The 22,202-nt window shown below is 44.8% G+C and overlaps 3 protein-coding genes across 3 annotated transcripts in view; 1 reads left to right on the forward strand and 2 right to left on the reverse strand.

The window, feature by feature from the left end:
* Positions 1-1,158: 1,158 nt before the first annotated feature.
* On the reverse strand, positions 1,159-6,867 carry ccnt2b (cyclin T2b). Its single transcript, XM_074664516.1, has 9 exons — positions 6,626-6,867; positions 6,020-6,101; positions 5,801-5,929; positions 5,340-5,400; positions 5,047-5,109; positions 4,913-4,958; positions 3,464-3,627; positions 3,265-3,335; positions 1,159-3,180 (listed from the first exon to the last, which is right to left on the reverse strand). Exons 1-9 carry the CDS (start codon positions 6,781-6,783, stop codon positions 2,119-2,121), a joined length of 1,836 nt encoding a protein of 611 aa, XP_074520617.1. The 5' UTR covers positions 6,784-6,867; the 3' UTR covers positions 1,159-2,118.
* A 1,372-nt stretch (positions 6,868-8,239) lies between these two features.
* On the forward strand, positions 8,240-18,225 carry LOC141785912 (transmembrane protein 163a). The gene is made up of 8 exons (XM_074664522.1): positions 8,240-8,589; positions 9,516-9,635; positions 13,824-13,867; positions 13,947-14,038; positions 15,207-15,303; positions 16,479-16,590; positions 16,671-16,812; positions 16,933-18,225. Exons 1-8 carry the CDS (start codon positions 8,397-8,399, stop codon positions 16,991-16,993), a joined length of 861 nt encoding a protein of 286 aa, XP_074520623.1. The 5' UTR covers positions 8,240-8,396; the 3' UTR covers positions 16,994-18,225.
* A 1,467-nt stretch (positions 18,226-19,692) lies between these two features.
* mgat5 (alpha-1,6-mannosylglycoprotein 6-beta-N-acetylglucosaminyltransferase) overlaps positions 19,693-22,202 on the reverse strand; it is a 34,807-nt gene continuing 32,297 nt past the window's right edge. The window contains exons 13-17 of the mRNA XM_074664515.1: positions 21,594-21,740; positions 21,394-21,510; positions 20,882-20,956; positions 20,639-20,796; positions 19,693-20,406 (exon numbers count right to left, since the gene is read on the reverse strand). Coding sequence (XP_074520616.1) covers positions 20,208-20,406; positions 20,639-20,796; positions 20,882-20,956; positions 21,394-21,510; positions 21,594-21,740 — 696 coding nt within the window. The 3' untranslated portion in view covers positions 19,693-20,207. The remainder of the gene's footprint in view (positions 20,407-20,638; positions 20,797-20,881; positions 20,957-21,393; positions 21,511-21,593; positions 21,741-22,202) is intronic.

A 22,202-nucleotide genomic window follows, 5' to 3' on the forward strand; every position in this document is an offset into this window, starting at 1 on the left:
TCAAATGCAGCACAGGCTGAGATTCAAAGAGGAATAAATCCAGTGTTATGAAGCTGGGATTAACCATCTGCATGATTTGGCTGTTTTTCATTTTCACATGCTATGTGGGTTCCAAGCCAAAAAAGGGAGCTTCATTTTTTCACTAAGAACTGCATTTTTTTTATAAACCAGCATTTTATTTCTTGACAGTTTGGTGTTTGATTTTTATAAATCAGGACACACCAGTTGGAATATTCTTCCTAGATCTTGAGCAGTTGCCCCAAGTTTGAACCCAGGCTTATTTAAGCTGCAGACTCCTTTCCTCCTCTTTTTACAGCTTAACGTCCCATTTATGCTCAACGTTAAATATTAAAAACAGATCCAGATACTTATTATGTGCTCTGCATTCGTCCATATTTCTGAACGTTTCTATGAAGTTAAACGGTCAAACGGTGCAGTACCACCGATAACCATGGGGGCAGTATTGCTATAACTACTCGATATGTGGCTCTAGAGGGGAACGAGGAAGAAAAGACAACAGCGGTGTGCTTAATGGACTCACCTACAGACTGTATTTAGGGAATAAACTGTATTTTTTATTTTATTTTTAAATTACATTTACAGTCTATGGCCTCATTGACCACCGCTGCCTACGACACTGCATCCGACTTGTCTTTAATGCAAGCGGTACATTAGCAATACCTCCTCCACAGTCGCCATGTTTGTTTTTGGACTTGTTATTAACGAGCGGCGCCATCTAGTGGATGTATTGGTTAACAGCAATGCAAACGTAAAGTACGCTAGAAGGTACGTGAGCAGTGACTTTGACGTTTTGAAAAAGTTTGACCCTATATTCCAAATTTAAAATATTTATTATTTGTCTCCCTGTCTATTAACTACTATTACTTTAGTTTTTGTAAATGTTTTATGCACATAGCTTAATTATTCTTCTGCTAACACCGTTTAAGTTTTTGTTTCCAACAACCGCTGCTAATATTTTACTAATAATGCATTGGAAAAAAAATGTACGTAAGGGAGGATAAATGAGCCTCATTGTTGTCAGTTGGTGCCGTACAGCTTAAACATCTTCAAAAGTTTCAGATAAATTATACAGCATCGTAGAAACATTGCTCCACATGAAAAGCTTCCAAACCATTTTCCTGCTTCAAGACAACTCCAGGAAAAAAAGTCACTTTGACACCTTTATTTGGGCTCCCAATACACAAATCGAGGATATGTTCATCAATACAGTCTGCTGTAGATCTCATGATACATTGAATGGAGGAAGGTCTGGACTGATGCAATAAACCGTAAACAGTTGTAAATCTGATCTACAGTCCTATATACACAATCTTATTTTAGAGATCTGTAGTATTAACATTAATCATACTGATAGCGATTGACAAGGAACAATCACAAGGCCGTTTTGCAATTTTTAGCTGATATATAAATCTGAATGCACTTTCACAGCAGATGTAACGTAAACTTCATTTGTAGCTCTAGAATGAGTCTGCACGTTGAGTTCAGGTTCGGCCTTGGAAGTCCCGATAAACAGCTAATAGACAGCAAATGGAGCGAGCCTCACATTTGTTTCGTTTTTGGAACTGTTGATGCATTCTTTGAAAGAAAAACGAGCAGACCGAGTTTTCCTATGACACAGTCCCGCCCTCGGACGAGGTGACACATCTCCACGAATACAGGTAGCAAACCCAAACAGAGGAAGAGTCGTTCTTATATCAAAAAAGTTCAAGACCTGAGATTTTTAGTGGAACAAAACGTCCTAACATAAAAAAAGAGAAAAGAACTGTCCGTAAACTGTCACAACGGCTGCGATCACTAGCTCTGCCTTCCCTTTCGTGACTGAAAACATGCGCTTGTTAAAATAATGTTTAAATCTCAGTTTTTCAGCCACATTCTTTAAAACGTCTCATGGTTTCTTTTTCTTTTGTTGCAAGCTAGTTGTACACAGCTCTATGCATATAATTTTACATTTTGACAGCTCATGATTCATCATTGATCAGTGTGAGGACACGACTGAGGGCGATGCAGAACTCATAACTTAAGACGAATAAAATCATTTTTAAAATTCTATTAAACATGGTAATACCTTAATCTAGACACCGCGGGACTCTCAGAGGGTTACAAGTTCATTCCTTGGGCACTTAGTAAAGACTCCAGCATGTCGAAAGTATCTTTGTAGTCAGTGTGTTGGCCGTTAGTGGTCAGCATGCCGTTGGTTCCGTCGTGGCCGTGGTGCTCCGCCATCCTCGAGCTGCTCTCCGATGCGTAGTGGGACGAGCCGAGGCCTCCTTTGGAGCTCCTGCCGCTCTTGGACGAGTGGTGGTGGTTGTGGTTGTGGTTTCCAGCGTCAGAGTGTTGCCTCTTTCGTGAAGAGCCAGACGAGCCCACGTCGTTGCAGTGGCTGCTGGGAGCTCGTAAAGACAGGGAAGCGTTGTCTATTGTCCCTCGGCCGTTCCCGCTAATTGAATAAGCGTGTGAGTGGCCGTGTTTTGAGTGGCGGTGGCTGCTGTGCTCTTTGTGTTTGTCTTTCCCCGTGCTGCCTTGCTCTGAGCCTCCATGACGATCTGATGAAACTTTGATTCGCATTTTGAGCTCCTCGCTCGTAGCCGAGCCGTTTTCTGTAAAAGCAGGAGCCATCCGACTCTTTTTCGAGCTGGACTTTTCCCTCCTGCCCTCTCCTGACTGGCTCGCCAGCTGTTGCGAGCGTTTCTTGTGGTGATGCGAGGTGAGAGGAGGCGGCGGTACATACATGTCAGCACCCGGCTCGTCCTTTATACCGTTCTGCAAAGCCAAGTCTGCCGCTGCGTGTTTCTCTCTGTACTTTTCAAGAGTCAAGACTTTCTGTGGCCGTGAAAAGGCCGCGGCGTTTGTCGCAAGCTGCTGGTGTTTACTGCTCGAAGCGCCTGCGGCTTTGTGTTCGTGTTTCACCAGAGTGAAGTCTGAAGGGTGGGGTTCAGGGAACTGGTCGTAGCCACAGGACTTGGAGTGGTCGCTGAGCGGCTGGTAGGAGGCGTAGGAGGCTGTGATGGAGTTCAGGGAGGGCATGTCTGAAGAGTCGGATCCGGAGGTGGAGGGGAAGAAGGAGTTGGTGACACCGGGAAGGCCGTCGAGGGACGTCCCCTGGAAGGCACTGTCCACGGATGAGCCCTCTGTCTTTGGCTTCTTAGCAGCTTGAATGGCCTATGGAGACAAAACATCCAATCAGAAACCACACGTCACCATGAATCAACCTCAAATGGAAGCAGGAACGAATAACTGACGTACCCTCCAGTTTCTTATCCTTTTTAGCCTGCTGGGCGTCTTCTCCAGGATCTGAAGGAACTCGTGTGTTAATTCTGGAAAGTACACAAAATACAACTTTGACAACAAGTAGAGGAACTGTTGCATCAAGAAAAGGATTTATCGGTTTACCAACTTCACACATGTAGAAAAACAAGGCGAAGGGACAATAAACCAGTCTCACCATCCAGCAGCTGTAACGTGACAGTACGGTCCACGTACTCCCACCAGTGTTTGCCATCTGTGGACACGGGGATCTCCCAGTTGGACCACTTGCAGGCCAGATGGATGCAGACACATGCGACCACTGTGGGCCGGTACTGGAGGCAGAAGGTGGTGAGGTGCAAACTGCATGGGGAAAACAAGAAGCACAGGAGACAGAAGGAACCGTTAGCAGACGGGCTTCTGTGCTGGTACACATTTATAAGGAACTCGTGAAAGTTCAGTCGATATTTACGATATTAAAAACCACATCACATACGCACAGCCTTACCTCGAGGAACTGGAACATTTACGACAACCTAAATTGTTAGAATGTGTTCCTATAACAGTTTGGTGCATAATCATAATCTCAGGGTCATGTTGTGAGCTGATTTCAAGAAAAGAGGGGATTTCTTAAGCAGTGAAACCAGTGTTTCTCAATCTCCTAAAGGGGGGAAAGCATCTTTTGGAATATCTTCAATCATTTAGTTACACATAAAAGATCCTGTTATGTTGTTAAAAAAGGGATTTTCAGACTGAGAAACACTGACAATCAGGTGTCGCGTTTTCAAGGGTTAATGGTCTAGGCACTGTAAATCCCAAACTGCACTGCAAACTGGATCCAGTGAGCTGAAGCTAGAACAAAAGGAAAAGCAACACAGAAAAAGAAACCTGTCTAAAAATAAGCTGAAGGGGGAAATTAAAAGCCATGCAAAGACTCTATATTTTAGCAGTACAGCAGTAAGAAATAAGTTGATGACTCTTTCAATGTTTGTGTCTCTAATTTCATCATTGATGGTATTATATTTCCACGACTATGTTTATTTGTTATGCATTAACACATGTTAGAAAACCACAATGGTACCAAAAGTACAGGATAAAGGAACATCTCAATACTTTTCAGTGCATTGCATTTACTTTGTCAGAAAATTTCTACTTTATGACTGATTTATGATGTTGGGATTTCTACGTTTACCACACAGAGAATGGAATTCAGTTTGCAGCAGAGTTTGTGTTTGATTGTTAGCTCTTCTGGGGTAAAAAAAAAAAAGAATTGTGCAAAATAATAACAGTTAAAAAAGAACTGTAAACTATACTTACCAAAGCACTCTATAAGTTTAAGAATCTTTAGTGGCAATCTATATTCAGGCTACCGTTTGAGTTTGTTTTTCTGAGACATGTGCACTCCGTACCAAACAACCTTGAGAGGTAAACAGCATCACTACACTCCACATAGTGCATTCAACCCCTTTGTGCCAACACAGAGCCCGTGTACAATACACCGCACAAAGCAGCCCGACTGGTACTTCCCCAATCTGGGGGTTCCCAGGACCCGGGCGCAAACAGGGCGTTGGACACAGGAAGGGGGGCCCTGCAGGACAGGAAGCTATAGTGTGCCATTACAGTGCAATAATGGGAACAGGATAATAACCTGTTGGTAGCCATGAAATAGGAAGTCTGTGCCAAATCCTTGCTTGCTGTAAAGAAAGAGAAAGTAGGTTTTAGACTTGAGTTGAGTCTTTGAGTGTGAAACAGAGAGGGGAAAAGCGTGAGAGAAGGTTTTACCTCGCACTAGCTGGGAACATCTCACAACATCTGTGTGTGGATGATCAACTGTAATTTCAAAACCTGCAATCAAGAGGAAGAATAGAGATCATCAGCTGAAAGTGCAGGCGTAGAAACAATGAAACAGCCCTGCAGGATGACACTGGGGTGTATAATTAAAATAAAAAAGGTAAAGGAAGAAAAGCTCTGCAGCATTTTTGAAAAGAGAGTTCAAAATCAGTCAACTTTCCCGTCCTGTAATCACATGCTGCAGGAAAGACAACACAGAAGGATCAGAGTTTAACAGGACTCACCCAGTGTCTGCAGCACTATTGTTTCCAGTGCTACAAGCTCTTGTGCCTGCTGCTGGAATGCCTGAAAACGACAAATCAATACAGTTTTAGACCTGCAGCCAAATTATAAAAAATAACAATACAGGAGGAGAAGAAGGAATAAAAGAAGAAATAAGCAGGGCAAGTTGATTTGTGATGACTAACACATGGAAACAAATTTGAGTAGTTTCTCAGTAACTCAGGTTTCACAACTTGTGGGGACTCTGTTATAAAAATAAGACTGACTCAGATTTAAAGACTGACTAATTGTACGATTTCTCTCTGACTCAGTCTCTACCTGGCTTTGTCTTTTCTCACCAAAGTCACAAAGAGCCATATTAGGCAGTTACAGAACATCTGTTATCCAGAAGTGTGTTTGAGGTCAGCCGTAGATGAGCAGCTCAAAAGATCTGAACCTCTTCTTTTAGTCAGAGTTAACTTACATTGCTCTTCGTGTCTAGGGCAGGCTCTTGTGGGTTAACGCAGGCATGGGCTATTTTAATGACATGTTCCAGCTTCCTTGGCTGCTCCTCAACTTTAGCTGCCAGGAACAACGTAGTCTGGGAAATAATCTGTGGTGGGAAAACAAAAGACATTTCAGTTCTCAGGGTTTAAAACACACATAATTGTAATATGTGTAAACACTGGAGAGCTGTACTTACATTTCTATGGAATTTTGAGAAGGAGTGGATCATATAAAACCTATGCATATATACTATAGCAGTGTTAATAATAAGTTGAGAGCTGGGGAAAAAGTTAAGGTACAATATGTGATTTAAACGAAAGGTATTGCTATAAGACTTAAGCAGTGTGTACATCAAATTAGCATCGAGCTAGCGTTAAGTGGACAGCTAGAAAACGTGCCCTCAGTAAGATCTCATCAAAGCTAAATGAATTCACAGAAATCAGCTTCTGATTACAAAATAAAAACATCAAAATCACAAGATTTGTGTAAACAAACACGCCAGACTGTTAGGACTGATGTTTATCTCTGATATCTTAAGACAAAAGCTAACAATAGACAAAACAATGGCTATGCTAACATACAGGCCTCAACACTCCCTGCCAGTTAAATGTAAATATAATGAGGGTAGTATTCAGATTAGGACAAAATAAAGATAAAGGAGAATAAGATAAACGTTTTCAGGTGGATTTAGAAGCGTATGGTAAAAGCGATTACAAGTTATTTCATTCCGGCTTCTGCAGGCTAACACTAGCCCGAGCTAACCCGTCAGTGGGCCGGGTGCCTCGGTGTTTCGTAAGGATACACGTTGAGTCTCTGGCCTATATCCTGGATTAAGTTGGCCGCCTGCTGCCGGTACGAAAGCTCCCTGTCAGCCTCGATTCCGCAGCGTCGAGACGGCGTGTTTTCCAGCTGCTCCCGGGAGAAGAGCCATTTCGTAGAGGGTCCCCGGTGCACCGCCATTACGCTCCCACAGCCAAGCCCGACGGTGCTAGCATCGGGAGGGAGCGGGGCTATGGGGGCACCGGGAGGACGAGACCAGCAACAAAAGCTGGGGCAGAACCGGTCAGGTAGTTTCTGAACAGCGCCTCTAGTGGTCGGTGGTGCGAATAGTCATTCCCGTCACTGTGCTGCATTTATTACTCTTTAAAAAGTAGGTGAAAAAAACACTTTAATGTACCACAACTGTGACTTTATAAAAGATTTAAAAGATATATACCGTAATTAGCATATAAGAGGAAACTACTATTTTTTTCAGCTATTGTTTGTAACCCCCGACTATCAGAAAAACAATACAAAATTAAACGTCAAATAAATAATAATGAAAAATAATAGTAATAATTATAAACAAATAAAAACGTTACATCGTTATTTCCAATTAAGCTCATTTATTTAAAAGGCTTCATCACAAAACATTTTCAGCCTGCAATTCTTCTTTTCTACCACAAGATGGAAGCAGAGACTAAGAGTCTAAAAGTGGACCATGCGCAAGAAGTCCTTAAAACCTGATGCATCGTCCAAAAAGATTCATGTGACGTGTATCTTTTGTTAAACCTGTTGAATAAAACTAACCCAAAAACACATACAGCTGTTTACTGAGCAAGAAAAACAGCATAACAGGTGCCTGTCAGGTATCCTTGTATCTTAGCAACCCTATTTAGGTAACATGGAGAGGAATCAAAAACACCAGCAGCCAGTTTACTATTTCATAAACTCGGTTTTCTTAGAAAGTTATATGTTAGTAACGTGTGCAGTAACATTTCCCATGAGACAGCTGCAGTTCCAAGCACGCGCAGTGATGCAGGTGCTTAATTAGCGTCCAGGTGTGGATGTTGCGCGTTATCGCGAACTGGAACCTGCTTCGGTGTTTTCTCTTCGACTTGTAAAGTCGGAGTATCATGTTTGTTGGCACGTCTCCTGAACTTAGCAACTAAAACCGGTGACTCCCTTCAAAATAAATAAGTAGTTCATGATTCATACCTGTAAAGTTTACGAGTTTATATTTAGTTATTGACATGGGCACGCAATAAGAACACACATGGCGTTTACTTGGTTAAACTAGCTAATGTTATTCTTTGAAATTAGCTTGAGATAATATAAAAGGCGACGTTATATCACCAAGGACAGGATGTTTATTTATATTTTAAGGTTCCTTATAATGTTTTTGTTATGTACCCTTACATAATAATCCAGCAAAATAAACTATTTGAGGAAAAATATCTCAAACTGTGTCTGTGAAGTAAATAATCCTAATTTGAGTTTGTTGGGTTAGTACATTTTGTGTTGAAAAATAACAGCCGTTTCTGAAAAGGGTGTGTAATTATTTTTTCATTATTATCCAATAGGCTTTGCAGCTCGTTTCAGTGCGTTTGTTTTGAAGTGCACATCTCCTAATTTCCGGTGCTGGTTTACCTTACAGTGTGCGTCAAGCGCATCTGGACCTGCAGCCCTGCACAGAGAGGAGTCCCCCCTCCCTCCCTCTCTTCTCTGGGTCTCTCCCCAGTCGAAAGACCGCACTTCTCGCCCAGGTGTGACATTTTTGGAGTTCCTCACTGGAACCGCAACCTGCCGAGAAAATGACTGACTCCACACCGCCAGACCCCACCGCCGTCCCGGACCCGGTTACAGTCGTGGACCCCAAGGTGGCGAACGGGCAGTGCGAGCAGGCGGAACCCCGGGACCAGCAGCAGCAGCCCGAAACAGAAAGTCAGGGAGAGGCTCTGAAGATGGACCAGGAGATGAAGATAACAGACAGCCTGGAGGACGGAGGTAAGCGAGGTGGAATATTATGAAAGTTGAGGGCGCCCCGTCGCCAAGGCGCGCATTGCGCGTAATTCCATGGAGAGTATCCTCATATTGTTATTCTGCTCTGCCTCCGTTTAGCCTCATTCAGGGAGCCTGAAAGCTAATATTCTAATCTCACTGCATCGATACCTGAGTGTAGACACCTTAACGCTGCTGTATGAGATTCATGTCAGCATTTGGCTCAAAGCTCAGCTGTGATTACAGGCTTTGTGAATAAATTAGCAGCTTGCCTTGGGGACAGGTACACACAGGCAGCCTGTGGCACAGCAAGAGCAGGGACTCAAAATGAAGTTGGCACTTCTTATCTCTTTGCTCCTGTGCTTGCATTTTTGGCATTTCTGTCTTGATTTCCTTGTATTCTTTTATTTTCACAGTAAAAACATGTTTTATTCAACCTAAGACTGTAAAAATGTAAGATAGGAGTAGCTAAGTTTAACATTTATCCAAACAAACCTGAGACCGACCAAGTGGACATAATGTTCCTCTAACTCGAGCATCAACCTTCTGTGACTTCCTGGGCTGATAAACAGCAGTAGTGAGCTCTGAGGGGGCTTTACACGGCTTCACATGACGTCAAAGATTGAAGGAGCAACCCTACATCCTGGTTACGGATTAAGAGGTGCCCCTCTCACATGTCAGATGTCAACTTGTTGGCAGTCCCACCAGTTTCTTTGAGCTTCCCTTACACTGATATTTACTTAACATCTCAGACTCTCTGTGTGCAGTAAAGCCCAACTGACGGTGAGAGTGAAGACCTGAAAGAACTCCTAAATGAAAACTAATCCATGGGGATTTGCTTTTTTCACAAAGTGTAATCAGAAGCATGAAAAATTCAGGATTTTTAATTTTCAGACACTTTTACACCCTGCTGATACTTGTGCTGTCTGCAGGTCTTCTGGAGAGCAGCATGCGTCTGAAGCCCCACGAAGCTCAAAGCTACCGCAAGAAAACCCTGTGGGTGTCCTGGTTTTCCATCGCCATCACGATCATCCTGGCCATCGTAGCGTTCAGTGAGTCTCCCTCCTCTCCCTCCTGACACACAGAAAGTGATGCTTTGGTTCTGTCTTTGTGGTTTGAATGAAAAAAAAACCATACTGATGCTTGCTGGTCGGCCTTGGAGTCAGGTTTGTTAATTACAGCAGCATCCAGCAGCCTGATTACACCACACACTCCACATCATGAAGGACGACGGTTGATGTTAGCTTTGATGGCAGTTTGAAGAATTAAACCTTGAGGCTTTCATCAGTGGCTGAAGTACTCTTTCTTTACGAGGCAGCAGAAGTTTGAGCTCGCCTGGTGCTCAAGGATGAGACCCCTGAGTGGATGAGATGAGTCACTCGGCGGTGTGAGATGAGGAAAAAGGCTGAAAGATTAGTTTCTGTAAGATTTTCAAATCAAGTCTTTTTCATTTTCTCTCACAGCAGGGCAAAGGTTTATCTCTTTTAATCTAATTTCAGAAAAAAGAGAAGAAAATCCTCAAAAATATTGGACTATTTGGACTTTAGAGACAACGATATGTCAGAATCCTTCAAAGCAGGAAGTAAAAATCAACACGGTGCTCAAAAGGTGGAGATTTTTAAAGATCTGTCATCGCTACGTGCTGTAAAACTTCCTCCTCTGCAGAAACAGCAGATTAGTGTGTGACAGATGCGTAAGTGAGGAGAACAAGCTTTGCTGCAGTGTAGCTGTGGTTTCCTGTCAGTGAAGCCTGTTTTTCTGATTCTCCACTCTTGTTTTGAGATCATTTTGAGGAAAAACTGCATTTTCACCACATTTCTCCTCTCTGAGCATCTTTCCATGCAAATATCTTCATTAGTCAGTTTGATCACATCTCTGTAGGCACGCCTCGCCTGTCACATCTCGCCTACTTCCACTCATAAATGAAACATGGCCCTGCATGCAAATCTGACGCTGTAGATGAATGAGGCCGTCACTAATCACCGACCTGCCTTTCTTCACGGCGTCATCAGACTTAGACGCTTTCTTCTCCTGGAAATTAAAGGAATGGTTCGATATTTAATTAGAGCCTTGTTTATGTGAGAAACAGAGGATCAGATCCTCGACCCTCTTAAAGGACCCTGCAAGAAGAGGGAAACATTTTGTTCTGGAAATCAGAGCCTCTTCCTGAGCTCAGACTGTGTTTTTAAACATCTTGCCCACTTCCTGGTTTGATAAGGAAACTTAACAGAGGACCAGCCTGTCTCACAGCTTCCTCTTCTGTGGTGTGTTCGTAACGTTACTCAAGCTTTACATTCCACCCTGAGACGGGTTAATACGGTGGCCTTGAGAGCTCACAATTAAGATTAAGAAATTAAGAAAACAGCCTTACACATGTGCCGCATTGAGAAAACGCGCTGCAAAGACAACACAACAGAAGTGTTTCCAGAGGACACTTAAAAGTGATGCACATGTCCCGAGAGGCTTGTTGTTGCTGCAGATTTTCAGTCGCAGCTCTGTTATGGTTTTCTTTCCATTAGTTATGTTGGAAAATGAGATAAGAGTAAGTGTTTTTGATTTATTTAACATCTTGACCGCACAATTCAGATATTAGGGTTAGGCTCCTAACCCAGAGAATTAACATTTATCAACAATTTTTTTTTAGTAATGAGAAGATTTATGAAGAACTGTTTTCCTCAGTATATTACTCAAAAAGAGCCCAAACAACACATTTTTCTACAGCAAAACAAAATCTTTAATGTTTTAGAAATCCTTCACATCTGGATAAAAACAGGACTCCTTCTGGATTTCTGTCAGGTGCATTATCTTCAGCGTTTATGCGCAATGCATCTTGGGATATGTGTGGCTACGAAGGATTCACTGAATCCATCCTTCATGACATCCAGAAAGGCGGCTGGATTCATCTTCAAATTTAGTCTTCGTAGGCTGCAGACCCTGAATTGCAGCGTGTTTTCTAAATGCTGCGCACATGTTGTCAAATTGTCGAAGATATTTTCTCAATTTGCTTGTGTTTTGTCATTTTGCATGTGTTTTCTTAGCTTGCAGCACTGTGAGCTCTCAGGGCCACCGTAGGCTTTGAAACTAGTCTGCACGGTTGTGTTGGCTGTGTGCTGTAACAGTCTGATGACGTGTCAGTTTTTATGATGAGCTCCTTCGTCATAAACTCAGCCACAGAAAATGAATCAGTCAGATTCGACCCCTGACTTGGTGTTAAAACCTCCAGCATGTAACAGGCTGCTTACCAAAGCCTCAAGTATTATTGATATAATCGTTAATTATCTTATTATGTAACTTTTTAAGCATTAAGCAAATAGTTGATCTCATAACTCCTCACTGACACGAGGAGAGGATCTAGACTGGGAGTTATTTTTGATGCACTTCATGGCCTGCAGGGTGCCAGTCCAGTCTGGACCACCTGCTGCTGTTCCCTGTCAGCTCTATATGTTGACAGAGTGATAGCTGCTGGGCAACATCCCCTGTAAAACATTACTCCGTCATGTATGACTCCACAGAGTGAGGTGGGAACTTCTGTTACAGTTACAGGTGCAGCTTTGAGTTTATAACCTTTAACTCGCCGATCTGATGATCTGTCGTGTGGATGTGTGTGAGTGAATATTTAACGGAGCTTCTTGCTGTTTCTTTAAAACACAGCCCGTGCATTGAGCAGAGAAGCTGTAACAACAACCTTCACAACAAAGTCGTCCTCTGATCTGCAGAAACAATCTGCAAACATCCTTTTTCTTTCCTGCGTCTCTCGATGGAGGATGGGGGAGACTGTGGAGAGTGTGATGCTGGACCCCCCCCCCCCCCCATCCCCGCTGACATCCTACCAGCTTTCTTGGGAGCCAATTAGCAGTTGCCGGGCTCGGCTTTGACAACCGCAGAGCCGCAGCAGATTCATTTACACGCAGCTTCTTCTTTGTGCTCCTAATGAGGGAGGGAGGAGGGAAGGGAAGGAAGGAGGAGATGTAGGGCACCAGTTCATGCTTATAGACATATATGTTCCTGACTCACCTCATGAGCTGCTTCTCTTTCTTCTCTGAGCTCTGTCAACTCCAGGCGAAGCGTGAGACTCCAGTGTGGACACGGTTCCTCCCTCTTCTGTTTACTTTCACCTGCTCTGCTGTCAGATCTGTTTGCCGTGTGTTACCGCACTCACAACTAGGACATAGGGTTCGACTTATTTATTTACTCAAACAGAAAGCTCCACCCTGTGTGATAAAAGAGGACATGAAGCGTGTCATGTCAGGTACATTAACGTATACATTAAATAAAAATAAAGCAGGGGCACAGCTGCTGCTGGAGCCAGTTTTTCTAGTATAAGAGTGTCGAAGTGTGACGGGTTTAGGAGCCAGAGGAGGTGAAAGAAAACTCATTGTAAAGACTTAAGACCTGCTCTTTCCACACAGGTGTTGAATGTAACACCATGCATACAACTCCAGCTACCTCCACCAAGCAGCTACATGCAACTGCAACACATAGAAACAACACACACCTCTCTAAAGTCTGAGACGATGCAGTAAAGTGAAGAAAACAAATACAAGAGGAGGAAAATAGGATGTGAAACACCGGGTTTAGCTGCACCCTGCAGGACGTGATCAAAGTTCCCTCCTCCTCATTGGTATTCAGAGTTTGCCCTCCAAAGCTTGGGAAGGCTGCATCATTTCTCTGTTTTCATTTTTGTCTGGAGAAGAATGAGATTAAACCTTCAGCCTGCAGAGAGACTGAGAGTAGATGATGAAATGAGGAGGGTTTGCAGCAGGAAGAATAATACGAGGGGCTTGACTGGTGAGCACGGAGCGAGCTGCTGTGTTTCTGCATGCAGGGGCTGAGGCGAGGAGCTGGCCCCCAGTGATTCACGCTAAAAATAAACCAGGGAGGAGTTGGGAGGATTCCTCCCCTCTATCTTTCTGCATCTCTGGCTCCTTTGTGTCTCTCCTGACACCCTCCCATTGCAGGTGTGTGCAGAGGAAACACACCGGGGGTTGTTGTGCAATCTATGTTTATTAACACATCTATCACAACGCTGAAAGTGGCACCCTACCTCTGACTGGCATCTTCATTCGTTTGTGCACAGAAATCTTCTTCATTTCATTGTTCTAGCACACCAAATCTCCTGTGAGCAAACACAAGGAGGAGGAGGAGAATGAGCCCTGCTGTATTAAAGCTCCAAACTTTAAATGTAAATAAGATGAAGGAGTTTCTCTTGCACTGACATCTTGTGTCTGTTTTCCTTGCAGCTGTTTCCATCATGCGTCACAGTGCTTCAGCTTTTGGATTTGCAGTAAGTTACCCTTCAAGTTCTCACAGATAAACCACTTTTTTTGCTGCTGAAGAATGATCTAAAGTGTCTTTTCTAACAGTTTGATGCCACGCTGGACGTCTTGTCTTCTGTCATTGTCGTGTGGAGGTACAGCAACGCCGCAGCCGTCCATTCGGCGCACCGGGAGTACATGTAAGAACCAGTTTTTGGTCTCCTTAAAGAGCAGGATTGTGCTTTCTGTTATTTGAACGTGGATATAAAGTGACAAAGCTTTAAAGCTCAAATCAAGTGTGTTACCCACACACCAGCGCTGTGTGTGTGTGTGTTCTGTGTGGTCTGCTCTGAGTGTGTCACACAGAGGGTCTCTTCAGCTCTGTCAGCCTCGGCCCGCTGGGACCGATCACAGACAAGTGCCTCACGTCTTATCTTCACCTGGCTGAGAATGCGGAGCATGCGCGTGTGTTTGTCGAGGTCAGGTGGGCTTTTCAGAGCCGCGCTGAATGGCGCGAGTGTTGGCAGCGAGCAGCAGGCGCCTGAAAGCGAGCCGGGGAGGAAGTCTCAAACTCACTGTTAAAGCCTAAAGAGCTCACTTCATCCAGTTAATTTTCCTCCTGTCCGCAGGGCGAGTCATTAACAGCTATGAGGGTGTTAAATCTTTTTCCACATGAAGTCGGTTTTTAACAGCAGCAGCTAATTGGGAAATCTGGACAAAGTTCAGGAAGCTGTAATTGGCTTCAACACAGATGTGAGCACGAGTTATCACCATGTATGACCACATCGCTGTGTCTAACAGAGATGTGGCTGAATAGTGATGCTTGTTACCAAGGTAACAAGCACAAGTTATGTCAGGAGAAGATAAATTATTGTGCAGTCTCTTATTGAGAAACAAAAACACACAAAGAAAAGAGATGCTAACGTGTAAGATGTGAGCATCTGTTTCCTCGGTGTCATGTTTTCACCCGCTGTGTGCACAAAACAACAGGAGGCTGGTTAGAGTGGATTGAGAGCTCCTCCAGTGTGTGTGTGTCTGCGAATGTGTGTGTCCCCTCCTGCAGACTTCTTAGCGTGATGCTGGGGGTTGCCTTGGTTACCTCATCCAGTCAAAACCCATGACACCGAGCGTGGTTCGGGAGCAGCCTTCAGAATTTAGCGCAGACTGGTAGCCGTGCATGACCGGGGCATATGCTCCTGTTGTTTCTCTCCCTCTCTGGACTTTGTTAATTGGGAGGAGGTGGTTTCAGGACATCTGCTGCCTCCAAAAACGCTGAGCCCCACGGCGCAGATAGACTCTGCTCAGGGTTACTCACTCAGATTTTAAAAAAGCTTTACATTCATATGTTTCCTCTGTGTCTCTCTGCAGAGCCTGTGTCATCCTGGGCGTCGTTTTCATCCTCTCCTCCCTGTGCATCATGGGTAAGGCCATCCATGATCTGGCTACAAAGCTGCTACCTGAAGTGGTGAGTGAAATCTGCGTTTAAAGCAGCCACCATATGGGTCAGATTATCCATTTAGCACTTAGCATTCTGGGACAGATGTTTCTCAAGCGGGGCCACATCAGGTTATGCTCTCAGGGTGCAGATTTAAGCCAAAACACGGGTGTATGTTTGATTTTTCGGTGGATTTGGTGGTTGTTTTGAAAGCTTTACCACATAGCGAGAGCGCCTCATCCAGCCGGGGAATTATCTGCTTTTATAACTGTAATAGCACCAATCTGCCAAAGACGAGGATTTCACAGCAGCTCTGTTTATCTCAGGGCATTTTCAGCGACGGCCTTCTCAGGGTGCTGGTTATCGGAGGGTCAGTGGGTCAGGCTGCGCTGTGGTCAAGTTATTAAAGGAGGGTTTGAACAAAACAACAAGAAGATTATTTTTTATTTGCTTAAATTGTCTCCAAACCCGCTCAATCAAATTCGTCATCGCAAACAAAAAACATCAGTCTTCATCAAAACTCTTTTTGTTGCATTGACAGAGACCGAACAATAGAATTAGTTATATACAAAAAACATCACCATGTATGAAGACTGTGTGGGAGCTGCTTGATTGACGGCGTCCAAACAATGAGGTTTTTAGTTATATGTGAAAAACATCATGCGTCACCCAGGCTGTGTGGGCGCCGTTTGATTGGCGGCGTCCTAAAAGACGCTGCATAACAAAAAACTCTTCCTCTGATTCAGAGTTTCAGCAGCGTCTGTAACTCACCAGGGCTTAAAATTCAATAAAATCCTAAATCCTCCGTTGATTTACTGGACCTAGTGGGTTTTTAGTTGCATTCGTCTTGGCAGAGATGAGCTGACGCTGAAGTCAGAGTCTGTTTGAAAGATTCAGATAATGTGCAGTTTAGTTTTAATTTCCACAGCTGAGTCACACTGACTGACTCAGGTTTTTCCCAGCATGCTGAGATTCTTCCCATCTCCTCTTTGATGTCTGTGAACTCACCAAAGCAGCTTTTCATGGCTCCAAGGCCGTGGTGCAATATTAATGTTGCTGCAGAGGCGCTGAGTGCTCTGCAGCTCCTTCGTCTCTCCGTTCCTCCACGTCATGCAGCTGGACTGACTTTGCATTCAAGGCTTAACCTGCGTCAGAAACAACAGGTGATAAACTTGACTCCTCGTGTGTGTGTCTGTCTCCTTCAGGATGGTTTCCTCTTCAGCGTGTCCATCATCAGCGGCCTGGTCTGCCTCATCCTCGCCGTGATCAAGTTCATGTTGGGCAAAGTCCTGACGAGCCGAGCCCTCATCACTGACGGTAAGCGCAGCAGAGAGAGTTCCTGCTCATGGAGCTCGTAAGAAAACAGGAGAAACTCACTGTTCCTTCTTTCTTTGCAGCGTTTAACTCCTTGGTCGGAGGCATCATGGGATTCTCCATCCTGATCAGCGCTGAGGTGTTCAAGCACGAGCCCAACGTGTGGTACCTGGATGGGACAATAGGCATCCTCATCGGCCTCGTCATCCTCGCCTATGGAGTCAAGTAAGTGTGGACTGACTGTGGACTTTAGAGCAGGCTTTTGCTTCCCCCTGACACCCCTCACCTCAGACCACCTGTTGACTTCCTGTTGGTGTGACCTTGCTCTCTTTTCTGTCACCACAGACTGCTAGTGGACATGATCCCGCGTGTCCGACAAACCAGGAACTACGAGCGCTTTGAGTGACGGGACGCAGAATGGGAGCAAAAAGGGAGTAGATGGGACTTTCGGAGGGACGGACACGGGCTGACTGACTTACTGACGGAGGGACGGGAGGACAGACCCGACACTCTCTTTACGGACAATCACAATAAGTCGTCTGGCAGACGCCTTTGTGTTTACACAACCTCCAGTTTTTAGATCTGACCTGGCACGGAGGAAACTCGGTACCTTTTAAGTGTTTTACAGTTTGATGTACATAAATATCTTTATCTGTCTTTGGACTTTGAGTGAGGCTCATGCCTTCATATTCAGACAAAAGGGATTGGCACTCTGAGCGTCCATAACTCTGTTTTCTGTACAGCTATCTGATGTACAATACCTCAGTTATCCCTCACTGCCCTGTCAAAACACAGCCGTTTATTTTCCCATGGTTCCTTGAGGCCTTTGCTCAGCTGTGCTATAAAACGTTGCAGTGTGTCAGCTCTTATGATTGATGTAGCTGATGTAGCAGTGGAGTGTAGTCGCCGTTATACCTTTTTTATTATTATAGCTAGAGAGGATGTATCAATACACGTCCCGTTTGGAGGCTTGGTAACATGGGAAATATTTCACCTGGTCTCTAACGTTGGGAGGAGGGATAGTAAAAATATTATCTTTGGTTTTCAGTCACATGAGACGGTCAGGATCCAAACAGGAAGCAGCTAAAACTGTTTGTTTTCAGTGGAATGAAAAAAAAACTTGCATCGTTTATGCTTTGTGAACACTTTGCGCCATCTGCTGACCAGATGAGGTATCGCTACAGCTCGGGTTACACAGGCCACACATCCGTCTACAAGCTGTGAACGTGGAAATCTGTGAAATATTTTTATGTGATACTGTGAAGGATTCGACTTTCCAGCATTTTCTGGCCGTCCGACCTCCTCGCCATCCCTCAAATACTCCATCCTCACTCCAAGGCCTTAAACCGTCTCTTCAGTATTTGGTGACTGTGAATGTAGACGTCAGTAGTTTCCTCAGCAGAATGTACACGGTGCAGAAATGTGTTACTGTGAAGAGAAATCATCTCAAACTCCATAACTCTTTGCTCAAAGCGCTGCGGGACTTTCTGTGCTGGTGTAAATACACAATCTGTATCGCTGTGATGTAAAAAAACACATGAAACCAGAGTCGGAGCCTTTGTCACAGAAAAAAGGTTTATTTAAAAATAAAGTTATATCCCTCTTACTCGTCAAAGACTGTGAAACAAAAAGAAGAAACAGCTGTCATTGTGTTATTCATCATTCGCCGCTCGGACCGATTCATTCAGAGATTGAAAAACAAAGATTGATACATGTTGGTGTGTTCAGTTTTTTTACAGTGCAGACATTCGATGCTGAGGTTAAACAAAGACAGATATGGTGACGGAAGAAGAAGAGTTGATGATGAGGACAGCATGCTCCGACCAGAACAGAAAACATAAGGCAACAGAAATAAGAATTAAACGTTGGACGGCTCTCAGGATCCCTTAAAGAAACTCTCATCTCCCTGCATCTCTGCAGGAGGAGCATAAATAAAGATGAAATGCTGCAATTGATCAGTTTAAGGCGATAAAAACAGAGAAGTGACAGGGATAAAAAGCAGAGTCTGCGTTGATACAAGTTCATCTTTAGATTCTCAGGCGTCTGATGTGGTTTTAACTTTAGCTCCGATCAACAACGACACTGTCAGGTGTGAAGCAGAAGTGGAACTGAACTCAAGCATGAAAAAGGCACATCATGTCGTTAAAAACAAGAAGTTGGCGACAGATCACTGACCTGTTAACAAAAAGCAATTTAAAAAAAAGAGACGAGAAAACTGACACAGTGAGAGATGCTGTCGCTAAACGGTGACGTAATCAAAGCACAAAGTGTACGAAAACACGAGGTCTGTTTGCTGATATCTCCACATTTTCTCTGCCAAACACCAGCAAACAAACCCTCTGTTTGTCTCAAACACTTTTCACATGAGCCTTTTTATTATTGTTTTTATTCTTTTTAAATTACTACCCATAAATAAAAATCTATAAAAGGAAAAAAAAGAAATTCACCTTTCCTATAAATAAAAAAATTCCAGCAAACACAGAGATAAAGATTTGTATACAAAATAAATTAAAAAAAACTTTAAACCCATATGAACAATATACAGTGTTACTAATATCATGTTAAACCTCTGCAAGTCGATTAAAGTAGTGCATTTTTCCCCCATTCACCACAAGGACTACGAATATTATAATCTTTCATCTCTGGGAAATTAAGGATTAAAGAAATGAAACTTTGTTGGCATGTTTACAGTTAGCTTGAGATGTAAAAAATGACAGCTGGAGGGTGAATGAGTGTTTCCTCAAAGCGTTCCCCGCAGGCCTCTGGAAATGATCTACGACAAAACATCACAACTTACTTCACCCAGGTGACTTCAGCTACGGAGAACGACCCCGACAACCCCGGTGTGTCGTACCAAACGTTGAATCAGACAAAGGGGATATTTATAGGGTCGTCACTGGCCTCTTTAAGAAAAACACAAACTTCTTCATCGCTTCAAACGAACATCAAGTGTTGAAGTCAAGGACTGACCGTGTCTGTCCGTCTTTAAAGAGGGGGATGAGACCACTCCTTCACGTCAGGGTGTGTGTCGAGAAGTGATCAGACTTCTGGAGTAAAAACATCTACACGTTCATCGCTCCGCAGTTCTTACAGTGTAAAACTGGGTTCTTCTTGTATTTGTGTGTGTGTGTGTGTGTGTGTGTGTGTGTGTGTGTGTGTGTGTCGATATGGTTGTAAGGATTTGTGCCAGTCCAGTGTAAACCTACCTTAAGAATGAACAGGTGCATGAAAAGAAGGAAAAAGGAGGGGGCGGGGCTTGGAGGCTGACAGGAAGTGTGGTTCATACACCTCTCCTGCCGCCCCTGTGAGCTGTACTGATGTGTGTCCACACAGGGGCAGCAGAGAGCGGATTAGCTGCAGTTTATCGTCTAAGGCGACTCCCTTTGTTAATTCAAGTAATGTTCCTGCAGCGCCCCCTGCTGGTGAGTCAGAGGGGTGACGGATGCTCGAGTTTGGCTGCAGGGCTGAAAATAAATATGACGAATGTTTTCTTCTGGACATCTTCAAAAATAAAGTCTGGTGAGTGTTTGATTGACATGATGCCCTGGAGTGTGCGTCCTCCATCATCCACGCCGGCCCAAACCCCGCCCACTCCTCTCCTGTCAGCCCGTGTGCTGCTGCTATAGGCAGTCTTTGCACAGCGCCACCTGGCCCTTCATGTAGTCGCGGCAGGGGCAGATGCGCTGCAGCGATGAGTGGGCGCCGGCGCAGCTGAAGAGGAGGAGGTCAGACTGGAAGATGCAGTGGTGGCGGGTCGGGCTGTAGGCCGGGACCACCGTGTCTGAGCTGGACTCCACCGTCTGACAGTCCACACCAAACCTGGAGGAGAGAAAACCAGGAGGAGGAGGGAGAGTTGAAGTTTCTCTGCATCAGCCTTGACCCATTTCTGACAGTGAACACATGAGGACATCTAGTGGTAATAACATGATACTGCAGCTGTTTCAAAGCCACTGCATTTTATGACAGCATATGAATCAAACCTGAGGTGTGCTGCCACCTTAAGGACACTCTAACAACAACAACTGGAGCTCAGAATCATGCTGTGTCTCACCTGGCCAGGTCCTTGTCCTTGTTGAGGTGCTGGAAGAAAGACGGCTCACAGATGAGCTGCTCCTCCTGACACACCTGCTTACAGGTCCGCCCCGGCTCAGCCAGCTTCACCTGCAGAGCGCTGAGCGGAGGCCACATCACCTGACCGTGGCAGAAGTCCTGATGACACATGATTGGATTTGTGTTAACAGGGATGAAATCCAAAGTTTGCAGCGTTTGCAGCCAAACAATCTGCAGACAGTACCTGGTTCTCGATGAAGGCGTTGACTCTCTGCAGCATCCCCTCACAGGTGAACTCATAGGGCAGGTAGGGCTCGATCTGATCACACAAACAGAAACATACGTCAGTCAACAGCTTTCTGACCAAACCCACAGCTGTGCCCTGGATTCCCTCAACAGCCTGCCGTCCTGTATTTGTGCTCCCTCTGGAGTCCCGTCGCCCTCTCATTAACGCAGGAAAATTCAAGCGGTGAGCACCAACAACTGAAGCCTTTGTTGGAGCACGAAGTCGCTCGCTGTGCTCTCCGTGTCTTTGTGTGAGAGAGTGTGTGTGTGTGTGTGTGGGGAGGAAGATGAGAAAGAGGAGAGGGAGGGAGAGCAAGCCAAGCTGGAGCCTGGTAGGCTGCAGCTCGGCCACGGATCACAAAGCATATGAGGCTCCACTGGCGTGAACAAAGCTATTGTTCTGAGCGGTGCAGCAGAGCGGGTTCCCGAGCTCCTGGATGTTTGGAGGGACGAGTCTTTCTGCTGTCTCACCTTCTGGCTCAGGATGGAGCGGATTGCTCTCTCCACCTCCGCCGGGTTCTCGATATCCACCGTCCAGACGTGCGGTTGTCCGATATAAACCTCGGCGTACGGGTGCTGAGAGGTGAGCTGCAGGGAGAGCAGAGGTTAGACAGACACAAAGAGCACCCAGAGGTCACAGTGAGGCCTTCAGTCACCCTACTCCTCCTTACCTCTCTCAGCGTGGGCTTCCCTTTGAAGAAGTCGGTGTTCTTGCTGCTTTTGGGTGGAGTGAATTTCGGGTTGAGGAAGGCGCAGCCGTTGGCGATGGCCTCTAAGGGGGCTGGACCCTCATAGGGGAAGGACAGGCCGACGAATAACTGAGTGGAGGAGAAACAGAGGCGTAAAACAATAACCATAAAACAGCTGAGGAGAGACAGGGTTAGGAGAGGTAAGGAGTTCACCGCCTGTTTGAGGAGTCCCTGTTGACTGCTGATAGCAGCAGTTAGCCTCCTGTGTTATCAGCACAAATTACAGCTGAGGCAGCACTTTTTTGAGGGAGGAAAACAAGCAGAGGCCGACGGAGGCAGCGGCCTGCTTGTTGCTCCTGGAGGAGTGTGTTTCAGTGTGAGCATGTGACAGTTATGGAGACACCGAGAGACGAGCTCATTTACTGCAGAGCTGCTTCACTCAGTGTGTGTGTGGATGTATTGTCTGCTTGGTATGAGAACAGATAGTTTGATACATGACTCACTGTACAATGAAGTGTTTGTGTATTCTTAAAGAATCACACCAAGAGGAGTCTCAGTCTGTCAGCGCAGACTTCTGCCAACAGGAGGCAG

This window comes from Halichoeres trimaculatus, unplaced genomic scaffold (genome assembly GCF_033239565.1).
Source record: "Halichoeres trimaculatus isolate MK-OKI-2021-1 unplaced genomic scaffold, fHalTri1.1 fHalTri1_scaffold_24, whole genome shotgun sequence".
NCBI lineage: Eukaryota > Metazoa > Chordata > Actinopteri > Labriformes > Labridae > Halichoeres > Halichoeres trimaculatus.

Excerpts from the sequence above, each read along its gene's own strand:
- ccnt2b (XM_074664516.1), bottom strand. The coding sequence starts at position 6,783 with ATGGCGGTGCACCGGGGACCCTCTACGAAATGGCTCTTCTCCCGGGAG. Across the intron at positions 5,401-5,800 it reads CCCTAGACACGAAGAGCAAT|GCATTCCAGCAGCAGGCACA; the intron begins GTAAGTTAACTC and ends TGTCGTTTTCAG. Across the intron at positions 3,181-3,264 it reads AAAGGATAAGAAACTGGAGG|GCCATTCAAGCTGCTAAGAA; the intron begins GTACGTCAGTTA and ends TTGTCTCCATAG.
- LOC141785912 (XM_074664522.1), top strand. The coding sequence starts at position 8,397 with ATGACTGACTCCACACCGCCAGACCCCACCGCCGTCCCGGACCCGGTT. Across the intron at positions 9,636-13,823 it reads CCTGGCCATCGTAGCGTTCA|CTGTTTCCATCATGCGTCAC; the intron begins GTGAGTCTCCCT and ends TTTTCCTTGCAG. Across the intron at positions 16,591-16,670 it reads CCGAGCCCTCATCACTGACG|CGTTTAACTCCTTGGTCGGA; the intron begins GTAAGCGCAGCA and ends CTTTCTTTGCAG.